A 17,082-nucleotide genomic window follows, 5' to 3' on the forward strand; every position below is an offset into this window, starting at 1 on the left:
GGAATCTCCTTCCTTAGAGTCTTTTAAGGTCAGGCTTGACAAAGCCCTAGCTGGGATGATTTAGTTGGTGATTGGTCCTGCTTTGAGCAGGGGGTTGGACTAGATGACCTCCTGAGGTCCCTTCCAACCCTGCTATTCTATGAAAGAGGTGTTGTTTTGTTTCTGGTGTCTTTAATAGTTACATTATTCATCAGAGTTTAGGGAGGAATTTTTCATGACTGGGTGGTCAAAATAGTGTGTAACACGTGTCCTTTCTCTCCCTGCCCTCCCCCCCCCCGCTCCCCCAGATGCAGTCAGACTACTTCTTGCCAAAACCAAGGAGATTGCGGAACAGGCACCTGCGGAAGCCATTGGTGGTACAGGTCAGAGAAATTTGACTGAGTCTGGCATTTATTTGCTTGTTGAGTAGACAATCAGTGAGGTTTTCCTAAAAATAAGAATTTCGCTTCCTCTCTCATGTCCTCCGGGGAAATAAAACTGAAAGGTCATAGGGAACAAGGATTCTTCTTTGAGTAGTATCCCTATGGGTGCTCCACTGTAGGTGTGTATGCGTCCCTGTGTTTCTAATCGGAGATCTTTGGTAACAGTGTCTGTTCGGCCCATACATGTGCTCTCTCCTCGTGCTCTGCCTCAAGGCTAATTAGTGCTGCATGGTGAGCCACCTTTACTTCCTTCTTAACTGCCCCTGACTAGAGATGGAGTGATTAGCAGTCTATTCACAGATACTTTAGATTAGTGGTCTCCAAAGTGGGGTGTGCAAGACCATCCCTGGGGGTGTGCAGCAGGAGGAGCACTGCAGAAGGAGCATGGCGGCAGCAGCTCTCCTGAACCTTTGATTCTTCGGTGGCACGCCGGCAGCAGCTCGGCTCTCCCCGCTCCGTCTTTGGCGGCACCTTTTTTTTTTTTTTTTTTTGCTTCCCTAGAGCTGGCCCTGGGGGTGCGCAATCCAAAAAGTTTGGAGACCCCTGCTTTAGGTCTTTAGAAATTCTTTCTTAGTCATTCTTAAGTTATGTCTACATTGCATACCTTACAGTGACTAAGGTACTCAGTCTAGCCACTTTTTGCCAGCAGGAGAGCTCGCCTGCCGTCAAATTAAACCCACTGCCAGTGAGAAGCAGAAGCTTTGTTGGTGGGAGAGCATCTGCTGCTGACAAAGTCTCCTGCTGACAAAGCACTGTCCACACTGGCGCGTTTTGTCACTAAGACTTTTGTCAGTCGGGGTGGGTTGTTTGGTTTTTTTCCACACCCTGACCAACAAAAGTTTAACGACAAAAGTGCAGCGTAGACATAGCCTTAGTGTGTTTGTGTGTGTTTTCTTCTTAGGTAATGTGGTTCATTGCTATTCTTTTCCCTTCCCCCTCACACCCAAAGTTTTTACTTTATTTTTTCCTCCTCTACTGGAGATTGCTGCCATCAAGGGGTATGCCCAGCTCCCTCAGGTTAAAGAGGTGCCTTTCCTGTAAAGAGGCCTTACTTATAACAAGTGGACATTCCCACCGCATACAGTGCCTCAGGGAGGCCCACATTCCCCAAAAGTGTGCTTTGTGTCAGCAACTGAAAGCCCAATCCTGGAAAAACTGGGAAATAAAGCTTAAAACTACCTCTGATGGAGGGAGCTCTGCAACCTGCAGTTGAATCTCCTCAGTGATGAGAGCCATCTCTGCAGCCTTCTACCTCCAAGGGGGGTGAACTGAAGAAGAAACCTTCAGATTCCCTGTGAAACATCTCCAAAATGAGAGCCACAAGTCCTCACAGTGAGTCCCTAACCAGCTAGAGGAGATCCCTGTCACATTTGGTCACTTCGGTACCAATGGCTCCTAAACATGGTACCCCCAAGTCATGTGGGTCATCCAGTGTGGACACCTGGAGTAAGCCTAAGGACCCTCTGGGCACAGGCACTTGAGGTAGCAGTACTGCCTGTCAGACAGAAGCACAGACCGTACTGCTTGTGGGAAGTCGGCACCGATACGGAAACCCTCGGTACCAAAAACAACTAAACCTCACTGGACCGCTCATCTTGGTCAAGACTGCAGATTGCTTCGGTACTGATGAGTCAGCAGTGGCAAGCCCTGACCGTACTGATGACCATGGCACTGCAGGAGTACAGATTTTCTAAGAACCTGGTGGTATCTGAAACCCCAGAGTTTCCTTTACTCGGTTCTGGATTCATCTCAAACCCTGAATCACCACCAGTACTAAGCAGTTTGCCTCCAGTCTCCTTATCTGCACCTCCAATTGGTAGCGGCCAGGAGGAGTTTCTCTGTCACTCACATTATGCTCCCTCCCACCCTCAGCCCGGACCTTCCCAGGCACAGTTTCACTCTGGATTCCAACCCCATGGTATGACCAGCTGTGGGCTCTGTCACCCATGCCTTTTCCACGGCCACAGCAGCCACACCAGAGCTTCGAGGCGTCCAGTGTCATGGTAGCATTCTGTACCTCAGAGTAGTGCCCTGTAATCCCCATATTCATCATTCATATATGATTTTGATATTTCATACAAAGCATGTCATATAATATATCCTAGAAAAGATCATGATCTGATGAAAATATGATCATGTATATCAGTGTGTATGATCTTATCAGATTTTGCTGTATAGTGGTTGTTGAAATATGTTACAAATTTGGGCATCACTAGTTCTCCAGTGGCAACAAAGTAGGTGATCCACACCTACATGGTGTTAAAAGACCATTAATCAGCAGGGGAATTGTAAACAAGGGATTTACAACTGTGTAAGAGAAGCACCACACAATGGGGATTGCTCAACCCTGTAACTCAGCAAGGCCCACCAGGTATACCTGGGCTAGTTTTTTTCCGTGGGCATGGACTTAGTATAAAATAAGGTCCTCATGATGCCACTGTTCACCTTTTTCTTCCCCCACCTATGCTGAAGGGAAGACGAATGCTGGGAAGACAAAGACTTGAACTGAGGAAACTGGTCCAAGGCTTAAAGGGAAAGCCTGTGTGTTAAGAACTGTAACCTACTTGCAACATCCAGTGGGGTGAGAGAAACTGTATGATCCAAATATTGCTCAGTCTAATAAGGTCTAGAATTTAGACTGTGTGCTTACTTTTTATTTTCTTTGGTAACTATCTCTGAACTTTTAAGCCTACCACTTATAATCACTTAAAATCTGTCTTTCTGTAGTTAATAAATCTGTTTTATATTTTACCTAAAATAGTGTGTTTTGGTTGAAGTGCTTGGACAATCTTCGTTCAGGTTACCAAGGCTAGTGTATGTCCTCTCCACACTGAGAGAGGGTGGATTGGGTAATGAACTTATACTGGTCAGGCTTCTGACCAGGGCAAGACAGTTCAGTTCTGGGGACAAGGCTGGGGGCTTGCCAGATTTGCTGGTGCCTTTCTGTGTGTGATTCATGAGTGACTCAGGGAACATTCATGCAATTTAGCTTGATGTGGGGCTCCACATGCTGTTGTACTGAGTTATAACCTCGCCTGGAGGGGTTTGCTGCTTGTCACTAGCAAAGCATTGTGAGAGATAGCCCAAGCTGGAGAGTTAAGGGGGCACAGCAGTATCCCAGTTCCAGATTATAAACAGGGATCCCATCGCAGTCATCCACTGGGAATCCATGAGGGGCTCTCCTTCTACCTCTGCATCTAGAGCCTCAGCACCTCCTGAGGAAATATCCGAACAACAGGAGATGGAGCTAGAAGAGGAGACCACACCACCAACTAATTTCTCCTCTTCTTCTCCAGATGAGGCAGTGATGTCCCCTCCTCCATCCATGGCAGGCAATTTTAGGTCCTTTCAGGATCTTACAAAGAGGGTGGCAGATTGATTACAAATCCCTCTCAAGAAGGTGAGGGACACCCACCATAAGCTGCTGGACATATTACATACACCCTCCTCCTCAAAGATCGCCCTCCTCATTGACCAGGTGCTTTTGGATCGAGCCAAACTTGTGGCAAACACCAGCATCAGCCAAACCAACGTGCAAATCATAGAATATCTGGGTTGGAAGGGACCTCAGGAGGTCATCTAATCCAACCCCCTGCTCAAAGCAGGACCAATCCCCAACTAAATCATCCCAGCCAGGGCTTTGTCAAGCGTGACCTTAAACACCTCTAAGGAAGGAGATTCCACCACCTCCCTAGGTAACCCATTCCAGTGCTTCACCACCCTCCTAGTGAAAAAGTTTTTCCTAATATCCAACCTAAACCTCCCCCACTGCAACTTGAGACCATTACTCCTTGTCCTGTCATCTGGTACCCTTGAGAACAATCTAGATCCATCCTCTTTGGAGCCCCCTTTCAGGTAGTTGAAAGCAGCTATCAAATCCCATCTCATTCTTCTGTTCTGCAAACTAAATAATCCCAGTTCCCTCAGCCTCTCCTCATAAGTCATGTACCCCAGCCCCCTAATTATTTTTGTTGCCCTCTGCTGGACTCTTTCCAATTTTTCCACATCCTTCTTGTAGTGTGGGGCCCAAAACTGGACAAAGTACTCCAGATGAGACCTCACCAATGCCAAATAGAGGAGAATGAACACATCCCTCAATCTGCTGGCAATGCTCCTACTTGTACAGTCCAAAATGCCATTGGCCTTCTTGGCAACAAGGGCACACTGTTGACTCATATCCAGCTTCTCATCCACTGTAACCCGTAGGTCCTTTTCTGCAGAACTGCTGCCAAGCCACTCGGTCCCTAGTCTGTAGCAGTGCATGGGATTCTTCTGTCCTAAGTACAGGACTCTGCACTTGTCCTTGTTGAACCTCATCAGATTTCTTTTGGCCCAATCCTCTAATTGTCTAGGTCCCTCTGTATCCTATCCCTACCCTTCAGCATATCTACCTCTGCTCCCCGTTTAGTGTCATCTGCAAACTTGCTCAGGGTGCAATCCACGCTATCCTCCAGATCATTAATGAAGCTATTGAACAAAACCTGCCCCAGGACCGACCCTTGGGGCACTCCACTTGATACTGGCTGCCAACTAGAAATGGAGCCATTGATCAGTACCTGTTGAGCTCGATGATCTAGCAAGTTTTCCATCCACCACATAGTCCATTCATCCAGCCCATGCTTCTTTAACTTTCTGGCAAGAATACTGTGGGAGAGCGTGTCAAAAGCTTTGCTAAAGTCAAGGAATAACATGTCCACTGCTTTCCCCTCATCCACAGAGCCAGTTATCTCATCATAGAAGGCAATTAGATTAGTCAGGCATGACTTGCCCTTGGTGAATCCGTGCTGACTGTTCCTGATCCCTTTCTTCTCTAAGTGCTTCAAAATTGATTCCTTGAGGACCTGCACCATGATTTTTCCAGGGACTGAGGTAAGGCTGACTGGCCTGTAGTTCCCCGGATCTTCCTCCTTCCCTTTTTTAAAGATGGGCACTCGCCTTTTTCCAGTCATCCGGGACCTCCCCCTTTCGCCATGAGTTTTCAAAGATAATGGCCAATGGCTCTGCAATCACATCTGCCAACTCCTTTAGCACCCTTGGATGCAGCGCATCCAGCCCCATGGACTTGTGCTCGTCCGGCTTTTCTAAATAGTCCCGAACTACTTCTTTCTCCACAGACGGCTGGTCACCTCCTCCCCATGCTGTGCTGCCCAGTGCAGTAGTCTGGGAGGTGACCTTGTTCGTGAAGACAGAAGCAAAAAAAGCACTGAGTACATTAGCTTTTTTCCACATCCTCTGTCACTAGGTTGCCTCCCTCATTCAGTAAGTGGCCCTTTCCTTCACTTTTTTCTTGTTGCTAATATACCAGAAGAAACCCTTCTTGTTACCCTTAACATCGCTTGCTAGCTGCAACTCCGAGTGTGGTTTGGCCTTCCTGATTACACCCCTGCAGGCTAGAGCAATATTTTTATACTTCTCCCTGGTCATTTGTCCAATCTTCCACTTCTTGTAAGCTTCTTTTTTGTGTTTTAAGATCAGCAAGGATTTCACTGTTAAGCCAAGCTGGTTGCCTGCCATATTTACTATTCTTTCTACACATCGGGATGGTTTGTTGGCCAACAAATGGGCCAACAAGAAGTATTATGTCCTCTTCTCCCACCCGCCACCTAATTCCATCGTGGTGGATTTGGTGAACTCTTATGGCCACCAGAACTACTCAAAATCCATCCCTTACGATAGAGATTGGAAGAGACAACTGGTTTGGGAGGAAGGCCTACTCTTCCACAACTTTGCAATTTTGAGTTGCAAACTACCAAGCCTTAGCAGCCAAATATGACTGCACAAATTATGTAAAGCTTAATGCCTTTATTGATCACCTGACAGAGTCACACAGAGACCAATTTCAGGCCATCGTACGGGGGAGGATAGTTAGTGACAAAACCAGCACTCCAGACCGCACTAGGTGCTATGGAAACTGCAGCCTGTTCGATCTCGACAGCAGTCGTGATGCAGCAAGTGTTGTGGCTGCATCTTTTGAGACTGCAGAAGGAGATTCAGATGATGGTCAAAGACTTCCCCTTCGAAGGCCTGAAATTGTTTGTGGACAAGACCAATGCCGCACTCCACTCTCTGAAATACTCCACATTCACACTTCAGTTGCTGGGAATCTATATGTCCAGACAAAAAAGGGAAACTTAGTCCTCAGCCATCACAGAAGTCACATCCACCCAATTACCCATCACAGTGCTGCAGACACAATGAAAAATGTCCAAATTTCAGAGGGGCAAACCATCAGGCCACCATGTCTCAGCTTTCCACCTCAAAACACCAATTTTGATGTCACTCTCTACCACACCAGCTCTCTCAACCTCTCACATCCCTTTGGATGCTTTCTGGCTCTGTTCCATCAGAACTGGGAACACAACATTCGACAGATAGGTTTTAGAAATTATCTCCCATGGGTATTCCATCCACTTCACCTCCCTCCATCCTCTCTACTCTTCCTCCCCATTTCTCTTCAGGGATCCTTCTCACAAGAGACTATTTAGACAGGAAATAAATCACCTCCTATCTCTGTTTGTGCATATCTCCGAGGCAAAGGATTTTATTCCTGATATTTCCTGATCCCCAAGAAACAGGGAGGTTGGAGACCGATACTGGACCTTAGAGCATGGAAGAAAAATGTGAAGGCTGAAAAAATTCGAAATGGTCACACTACCAGTGATTATTCCATCTGTGGAATAGGGGGATTGATTCTCAGCCCTCAACCTTTCAGGATGCCTATTTCTACATATCAATTCTACAGTCTCTCAGACAATTCCTCTGGCTTACCCTAGGTCAGGATCATTACCAGTATAGAGTACCCCTTTTGGCCTTTGTTGGCTCCCAGAGTATTCTCCACACACCCTGGGGATCATGATCTACCCATACTTGGATGACTGTCTCTTCAGGGCCTACTCCTTCAAAGACGCCCTATCGGCCACCCACAGGACAGTGGAGTTATTCATGAAGCTAGGGCTACAAATCAACATCGAAAAGTCAACCTTAACTCTGATACAGTATTTGGAGCTTATAGGGGCCGATCTCAATGCACTGCATGTGAGAGTGCTCCTCACACAACACAGATTTCACAGCCTGTCAACGCTCATAGAGACAGTTCAAAGCAGTCCACAAATGTAAGCCAGACATTGCCTCCAGCTTCTAGGACACATGGCAGCTGGCACGTTTGTAATAGTTCATGCCAGACTTCACATGAGATGTCTGTAGACAGGGTTCAGTTCGGTTTGCAGGTCAAACAGACAGGTTAGACAAACCTCTCTCAGCGCCTTCCAGGGTCAAACGCTCCCTGGATTGGTGGAAAGACCCAACAAATGTTTGCATGGGTGTTCATGAAAAGTTCACACAACTTTCCCCCCCAACATTACTTCTCACTACAGATGCATCCCTCATATGTTGGGGTGCATATCTCAACAACCTCACAACTCGACAAGTGGTCATCCCTGGAGGCAACTCTCCACATCAATCTCCTCAAACTCAGGTCAGTCAGGAACACTTGCTTTCACTTTCTTTCACTGATCAGAGGTACAGACACGAAGGTCATGACAGACAACATTGTGTGCATGTACTATCTAAATCGTCAGGGCGGCGCCAGATTGGCCTCCCTGTGCATGGAAGTGCTAAAGCTTTGGAACTGGTGAATCTGCCACAATGTTCTAATATCAGCAGCCTGCCTATCTCTTAGGAGTGCAGAACACAACAGCGGACACTGTGATTTGGAAGTTCTCACATGACCACAAGTGGGAACTGAACCCAGCAGTACTCCACAGCATATTCTGTCAATGGGAGACACCGACAACAGACTTGTTTGCTACTTAGCTGAACAGGAGGTGCCCACACTACTGCTCCAGGGTTGGCCTTGGACAGCACTCATTAGGAGATGTTCTCTTTCTTCCATGGGACAAGGACCTTCTATATGCCTTTTCTCCATTCCCTCTGCTGTTGAAAATCCTGTTAAAAATAAAAAGGGAAAAAGCAAATGTCATCCTGATTGCTCCCACCTGACTGAGACAAACAAACATGATACCTGTATCTGTCACAGCTTGCAGTGTGTCCACCAATCTCTCTTCAACCAACTCCTTACCTCCTCTCACAGAACGAAGGACACATTCTCCTTCCCAACCTGCGGAATGGCTCAAGGCTTGGTTCCTTCATGGTACCAACACACACAATGCTGCTGCTCCACGGTTGTACAGGAAGTGTTGCTACACAGTAGAAAATCGACTACTGGTCATACTTACCTGCAAAAGTGAACTAGGTTTCAGGTTTGGGCAATTTCAGACAAATTACCCTGGCATCTTCTATCCTTCCCATGGTGTGTGTTGACCTCAAGAGGTCAGGTCAATCAGTCCCTCAGTTCACTCAAAGTACATCTGGCGGCCACAGCAATTTTCTATTTACAAGTAGAGGGATACTCTGTTTTCTCCTGCCCAATTACAAAAAGATTCCTCAGGGACATGGTGAACCTCTTTTTCCCCAACCCAGACATCCCACTTCAGTGTGGGACCTAAATCTCGTTTTAAAGAGTCTCACTAGATCACGCTTTTGAGCCTTTTGCCACTTGTTCACTCACATACCAGGCAATGAAGACAGCATTTCTGATAGCCTTCACCTTGGCAAGGAGAACATTTAGTGGCACTAATGGTGCACCACTCTTTATAATAATCTTTAAAAATGAGGTTCCTCTTTTTGGCCCTATCCAAAGTTCATCCTCAAGGTGACATCGTCTTTTCACATGAGCCAACTGATTCACCTCCTGACCTTTTACCCTAAGCCTCACTGTGATAACAGGGAGGCTATACTGCACATGCTAGATGTTAGGAGAGCTCTGACCTTTAACCTGGACAGGACAAAGGCCTTTAGGAAATCTTCTAAGCTTTTCCTTTCCATTGCAGAAGGTCTAAAGGCATGGCAGTATCAGCCCAAAGACTCTCCTAATGGGTCTTGAACTTGTATTAAACACTCCTGTAATGTTTGCAATGTGGTACCTCCATCTGGAATCCGCACGCACTCCACGAGGTTGGTTTCCTCCTTGGTTGCCTTCCTCAAGAATGTCCCTATCTTGGAAATCTGCAGAGCAATGACTCGGGCATCTGCTCATATCTTTGCTGAACACTGCGATTACTGGAGACTCTGTTTCTCACACCATCTTCATCTTCATAGTACTATCATCCATAACAAACTAGACGCCGAAGCCCCAACCTCCCATTGGGGATACTGCCCAGAAGTCACCCACAGTGCAGCACCCATAGGAACACTACTCAAGAAGAGAAAGTTACTCATCTTGTTCAGTAACAATGGTTCTTCGAGATGTGTGTCCCTATGGGTGCTCAACAACCAACAACTCTACTTCAGAGTAGAGAAGGACCTGAGGGTTCGCCCGTGCAGTGCTAATTAGCCTCGACGCAGAGCACAGAGGGAGGGGGATAAAGAGCATGTGCAGGCTGAACAGACACTGGTACCAAAGGTCTCTGATTAGAAGTGCAAGGGGACACACACACACACCCCTACAATGGAGCACCCATGGGGGGGACATCTCGAAGAACCATCATTACTACACAAGGTAAGTAACTTTCTCTTTTAGCCTCTTTAATAACTAAACCTGGTTAGATTCCCGCATCAGCAACAGCAGCTGCAGTAACAGTGTAGTGTAGCCACATGGAAGGGAGGTTGGGAAAGCAAAAATATACTTGGTCTGGAAGAAAGTTTGGAACAAATGGAATATCCTAACTAGGATTCTACTTTATACCTCAGTCCTGCAGACTTCTATCTTTTGTGTATATTTGGAATCCTGGTGTCTCATTCCTTATTACAACAAGATCTTCAGTTTGTCTTCCCACTGATTGTTTTTGAAATGTCTACGAAATTGGGTGGGGAGACAGATTATACCAGAAAAAAAAACTCAGTTCAAAGGGGCACTAATTTAAAAATGAAGGCTGGGATTTTCAGTGAGGTTGATGGGAGCAAGGTGTCCAGCTCCTTCTGAATTTCACTGGTAAGTGGGTATCATTAGCCTCTCTAAAGCTCCCTGCAAATCCCAGCCAAAAAGGAAAATTATGATTATAAAAGCACAGATGGTAGGGGAAGGGAGAGAGACTCAGGGCTGATGTAACTGGCAGGAACAACAAAGTATAAGAAAATGGAAACGTTATTTGGCATTTGTTTGAAAAAATCTTATGAAATGCTAGCATGTGACCAGGGGCTCTTTAGTCTCCTTAGCTATATGTAAGGGACGAAAAGAGAGAGTCCACGCTCTGCCTTAGAGGTCTCCTGTGCCTAAGAAATTGCATTTTATGGGCCTCAGTGAGATGTTCTGTTCCATACAATTCCATCTTTTAAAATTTCTGAATGTAGTTTCCTTTGTCGTTCATTATCATTTAGTTGTTAACCATGACAGAGGATCAAGTCCCACACAAAAGCTTGTGCCCATGCTCAGAGGTGACACTACAGTGTAATACTCTAGGAAAGAGGTTCTCAAACTGTGGTCTGTGGACCACCAGTGGTCGAGAACCTCTGGTGGTCGAGTGGTGAGCTCCATTCAGGTGGTCCGCCGATTAGTTCCCTCTAAGGTTCGCACCTGGGGGGCCGCACACGAGAGAATGAAGGGCCACCAACCTAATTAGTGGAGCCGTGCAGGTGTGGCTCCACTAATTAGGTGCCTGGTCCCTGGAGAAGATGCACTTGTAAGGTGAGGTGGTGGCCTTGGGGGGGATAAAGAGTAGGTGGAAGGGGGAAGTGGGGTGAGAAGAGGGGGTGAGGAGAATTTGGGATGTGCAGGGCTGCGAGGGCCAGAGAAAGAGGCGACTTTCCCCAGCTCCAGGGATGCGGCTGCTGGGGAGAGACTGCCCTTCTTCCCAGCCTCCGCTCTGTGGTTGCTGTGGTGGGGGGAAAAGGGAGAGACCCCTCTCCTTCCCAGCCTCAGCTCCGTGGCTGCCGTGGCGGGGAAGAGAGGGCACATCCATCACATTAGAAAGGTAAGACTACCGATATTAAAATATGAGTTGTGGGCTTTTATTTGTAGAACAAAAAAAAGTTAATTTTGTTTTAATATATAGTGCTTTTATCCAAAGCACTTTACAATAGTTAGCTAACGGTACAAACAACATTTGGAAAGATCATTAAATGGTCCGCTGAGACCCTCGGCAATTTTCAAGTGGTCCGCAAAAAAAAAGTTTGAGAACCATTGCTCTAGGGGACTCGGAGACTGCTGCATTATCAGTGAGACAGGAGCTGAGTTTGACTTCACATCCATCTCTGGATGTTGTCCAGATGGAATTTCAATGCCATGGTGCTTTGCAGAGAAAAGAGACATGTAACTTACATTCCCTCTCAAACGGAAGCAGAAAGGGTTCTTGCTGCGTCTGACTGGTGTGTGCCCACATAGTCACTGCCAGGGCCCCTTGCTTGGGCCAAAAATTTGAAAGGTCTCAATTCTGCCTTCTTCCTGTTCTTCTCCTCTCCTAGTGCTCTGCTACCTACCCCAATAAAGGAGAACTAACAACTTAAAATGCCTTGTTTAAAATTTTAAGTAACACTTAACTTTCAAACACCTGAACAGCAAAGGTAACTTTTCTTGTATGCATAGTAAAGACTGGCATTTTTATGTGTTTGAATAATCAAAGTGGTTCTTTCCGTACCTTCTTGGTTGCAAAGATTTGAACTGCTTCCTGAAGGTCCACAGCCTGGGCCAGTTCATGCTCTACTGATATGGTTGCAAGGCCAACCAGCCTCTCCTGTGTCATTGTGGAGTGTAGATGTGTTTTTATTAACTTCAGCTTGGAGAAGCTGCGTTCTCCACTGGCAACTGTTACAGAAAGTGTTTAGAAGTATGCGCAGATCAGCAAAAGCATTTGGAAAGAGGGCGCTCATCTTATTTGTGTTCATATATTCCAGAACAGCCTTTGGAGTTGATCCTGCTGAAATGTATCTTGAAAGGGCTTTCACTTCATCACCTAAATCACTTGCATCAATATCGTGCATGTCACTGCATTGCTGGTGTAGGTCTTCTTCAGGTATAGTGAGAGTTTCGGAATATCATACAACATCCCAAATATACTGCTGTGTTCCTTGAGCTGCATGAAACGTTCTTCAACTGACTGTATTGCACAATCTAGCACCTGGTTAAAAAATTCAACTTTGAATTGTTGTTTGGGGTCTCTTATGGGATTATCCCGTGCCTCGTAATCAAAATGTTGTCCTCTTCGGTGACTCTTGTATTCTTGAATGGGTGGGAATATAGCTTCAGAGTGAAGTTCTTCTGCCAACTTCTGTGCATTCTTCAGAATGTTTTGAAATCCCTCATCTGACCGGTAAGATTCTAGGTATGGCTTTTTGCTTTGTCCAGTTGTTCCATTGCTCCAGATATAGCAAGGTCAACACCTTGGCGTCTCTTGCTTACAACATTTACTTTGAACAGTATGCCACAACACTAAGCCACATAGAAATTTGAAGTTATGCATGTTTCTGGTGATTCCATTCCCCGCTGCCACTGTTCTCCCATGAACAGTTCCTGTCATAGCATTATCCTGCATAATGGCAACTATGGCATCATCTATCTTCCCAATTTGGTGTTTGATAGGCTTTACTGCCTCCACTTGACTTTTCCATCATGTGGCACTCAGTGGTTTCAGTGTCAGAGAGTATGTTCCCAGATTTGGTTCAAAATTTGCCATCAATGAGTTGATGCAGAGAAAAATACACAGATACTTTGAATTACATTAAAAAATTCAGCAGCCTCACTAGAAGCTGCTGATGCATCACAGACCACCAAGTTCAATGAATGAAAACTGCATCGGACAAAAAAAGCTCGAGGGTTTAACTCTCTGATCCGTGTCTGCACTGTTCTGTTCTTTCCTCTCATGTTGGCATCATTACCGTAGCCCTGACCTCTCATGTCAGCTTTCATAATTCCAGTATCTTCCAGCTTTTTAAGAAGCACATTTGTCATACCAGCTCCTATAGTATCATCGGTGTCATTAAATTCTAGAAAATGCTCTCTGACAGTCACCATTGCAGGGACATTTTCACTAGGTTCTGTTGTTGTTACAAAACGCACCATTAAAGTCATTTGTACCGTATGGCTAATGTCAGGTGTGCAGTCCAGAATAACAGAGTAATATCTTGCTGACTTCAGATCTGCCACAATCTTCTGTTGGACTTCTGTTGCCAGTAACTGTATGACCTCATTTTGAATTGTTTTTCCAAGGTAGTGGTGTGTGTACATTTCTTGGGTGGTGACTCTTAGATACTCCTGGAGTACAGCATCAAACTCTGCCATCAGCTCCACAATTTTAAGGAAGTTTCCATTGTTTGGCACATACAGCTGATCTGAAGTGCCATGCGGTGCTAGGTTTTGGGTAGCAAGCATTCTCACAATGACAATGAGCCTTTTCAGAACATTTTGACAGTAAAGAGACTCTGATGCAATCTTCTCTTGATGCTGATAATCTATGGTGGCCTTTAACCTTAGTCTTATCTCAAGCTCTTTCCACCTGTGGAATGCTCTCCAGTGATTTGCTGCCTTCTCATGGCAGATTTCTAGCTAGATTTTTCCAGTCCTTTGTTCCTCTAGAACCCAATATGTCTGGAACATTAGACTGGAAGAGTTTGCAACAAAAACAGTATGCAGCATTCTGGGGTTTTGAGTACATAAGCCATGGCCTCTCCTCTTTCTCACCATTGGGGATTTCACGCCAGTAATGTGTTGGATGGAAACTTCTATTTTCATTGTCTTTGGGGAACATGAAGTTTTTCACTTGCTGTGGCCCATGCAGTACAAGGAAGTCTCTCAGGCTACTGCTCAAGTGGGTCCACAGTCCTGGATCATCTAGACTTAAGGAACTAAACTCGGCAGCAGCTGTTTCTTGCTCCTCCACCATGCTCTTCTCTGATCTACACTTTTTCTTCAGGAATGTGCATGGTTACATCCATTTGAGATGGAGATATGGATGCTGCAGTAGCTGCCAGGTCACCTGCACTCTGACTAACTGGAAGATCAGGCATCTCCTCACCACTCTCATCCTCACTGGGGCCAGAAGGCTCACCGTGAACATTTGTGTGTCTATCTCAGGAGAGCTCCTTCCTGCTTATGTAGAAAAGCTTCCTTTGCTTGCTTTCTTTATCTGAATGCTGCCCCAGAGGGCAGTTTTCTTCTTTCACTCATGACTGCTGTTCTGTGCCAGCTATAGTGGCTCTCAACACTCAATTGAAGGGGACAAATAAGCAGGTTGGTGGCTGAGTGAGGGAAGATATCAGCGTCTTAAGGGCCAAATTGGCTCCTGCTACTTCAGTTGACTGCCTGTTCGCCTCAAGTGGGTTCAGGGAAGCAGCAGGAAACAGGAAGCTCCCTGAGAAGTTGGTGTTAATCAGTTCAGGCTCCTGGGGGTGGTAGAAAGGTACATAAGAGGCTGCTCCTCCTCCTCCTCTCTCTCCCTGCAGCTCCTGCTGCTTTCTGTTATTCCCTCTCACCTTTTCTCCTTCCTGCCTGTTATGTCCCATGTGCCCTCCTTCCTCCAGCACAGCACTCCACCATATCTGTGGTGAGGCCGCCTCAGTTTGCCTCATAGTAAGGCCAGCGCTGGTTCCTACTGTACTGATATTCAACTCCTTATTCTGTAAGGTATCACAACTGCAAAGGGCACTATATGAAACCAACTCACTTTGTTCTGTTTTTAAATCTGTTTTGGTCTGTTATCTTCCCCCACGCAGAGAACACTGCTCCCCAGGCCATCGGGAAATCCGTCCCAGCATGTCTGCTCCTTCTCCATCTTATCCAACTCTTCCATAACAGGTGAGTCTGCCCTTTCTGCATTACAGAATGAAGATCCATAGTGGGAATATTAAGTTGTGAGCTGATACTGGGATGAATTAGAAAGGCTCTCTTACCACTGTGTGTGGTGAGGAGTGAGGGAATAATCTTTAAAAGAAAAATGAATCCGTTCAAAACCACAACCGTTCACCAGTTTAGTTGAGTCATGTCCCATGGGGTGACAAGCTTCTGCTTCTTGATCATTTTTACCTAGCTTGTAATCATTTCTCCTCAGTTTCTCTCCCTCTTTCCTAATCCTAGTTCCATGGAGTTCTACATCAAGAAACTGAATTTGTGGGTGAAAATACTGAGCCAGGAATTCTTTTCCTTAGAGAGTAGTCATACTCAACTTTATGTTAGGCTTTTTCTAGCGTCAGAATGTTATATGAATTTCATATGGTGAAATAAATTCACTGACCGGTATTTTGTCTGCCATTTGGCCTTTCCCTCTGGCATCTTCTTGAGTATAGCACTGACACAAGTTAATTTGCATCCCACCATGGATCTCAAAATCAGCATTAGAACCTCAAGGTTATTTTAATTGGAAATAATGGCATGCAGCTGTGGTTACACGCAGTATTGCCATTGTCTTGCCTGGCAATGAACTGCTGATTAGCTTGTGCTACTACTATTTGAAGTCTTAATTTCATCACTGCTTTCAGTGTCAGCTTAGTTTGGAAGCTGCTTAAAATTCCTACAGATCTATTTAACTGTGCAGTGTTTTGGTTTAAGGAAGGTTTCAGAGTAACAGCCGTGTTAGTCTGTATTCGCAAAAAGAAAAGGAGTACTTGTGGCACCTTAGAGACTAACCAATTTATTTGAGCATAAGCTTTCGTGAGCTACAGCTCACTTCATCGGATGCATACTGTGGAAACTGCAGAAGACATTATATACACAGAGACCTCCTCCCATCCCACTCTCCTGCTGGTAATAGCTTATCTAAAGTGATCACTCTTCTTACAATGTGTATGAAAATCAAGGTGGGCCATTTCCAGCACAAATCCAGGTTTTCTCACTCCCCCCCCCCCCCCCCCCCCCCAAACACACACACACAAACTCACTCTCCTGCTGGTAATAGTTTATCCAAAGTGACCACTCTCCTTACAATGTGTATGAAAATCAAGGTGGGCCATTTCCAGGACAAATCCAGGTTTTCTCACCCCCCCCCCCCAAAACACACACACACACACAAACTCACTCTCTTGCTGGTAATAGCTCATCCAAACTGACCACTCTCCTTACAATGTGTATGATTATCAAGATGGGCCATTTCCAGCATAAATCCAAGTTTAACCAGAATGTCGGGGCGGGGGGGGGTAGGAAAAAACATGGGGAAATAGGCTACCTTGCATAATGACTTAGCCACTCCCAGTCTCTATTTAAGCCTGAATTAATAGTATCCAATTTGCAAATGAATTCCAATTGAGCAGTTTCTCGCTGGAGTCTGGATTTGAAGTTTTTTTGCTGTAAGATAGCAACCTTCATGTCTGTAATTGCGTGACCAGAGAGATTGAAGTGTTCTCCGACTGGTTTATGAATGTTATAATTCTTGACATCTGATTTGTGTCCATTTATTCTTTTATGTAGAGACTGTCCAGTTTGACCAATGTACATGGCAGAGGGGCATTGCTGGCACATGATGGCATATATCACATTGGTGGATGTGCAGGTGAACGAGCCTCTGATAGTGTGGCTGATGTTATTAGGCCTTGTGATGGTGTCTCCTGAATAGATATGTGGGCACAGTTGGCAACGGGCTTTGTTGCAAGGATAGGTTCCTGGGTTAGTGGTTCTGTTGTGTGGTATGTGGTTGTTGGTGAGTATTTGCTTCAGGTTGGGGGGGCTGTCTGTAGGCAAGGA

At 45.7% G+C, this 17,082-nt stretch overlaps 1 protein-coding gene across 3 annotated transcripts in view; it reads left to right on the forward strand.

The window, feature by feature from the left end:
• CRAMP1 (cramped chromatin regulator 1) overlaps window positions 1-17,082 on the forward strand; it is a 117,125-nt gene that overhangs the window by 81,952 nt on the left and 18,091 nt on the right. For all 3 annotated transcript variants that reach the window (XM_075132903.1, XM_048866189.2, XM_075132902.1), the window contains exons 13-14: window positions 288-362; window positions 15,123-15,204. In XM_075132903.1, coding sequence (XP_074989004.1) covers window positions 288-362; window positions 15,123-15,204 — 157 coding nt within the window. The remainder of the gene's footprint in view (window positions 1-287; window positions 363-15,122; window positions 15,205-17,082) is intronic.

This window comes from Caretta caretta, chromosome 10, assembly GCF_965140235.1.
Source record: "Caretta caretta isolate rCarCar2 chromosome 10, rCarCar1.hap1, whole genome shotgun sequence".
Taxonomy (NCBI): Eukaryota; Metazoa; Chordata; order Testudines; family Cheloniidae; genus Caretta; species Caretta caretta.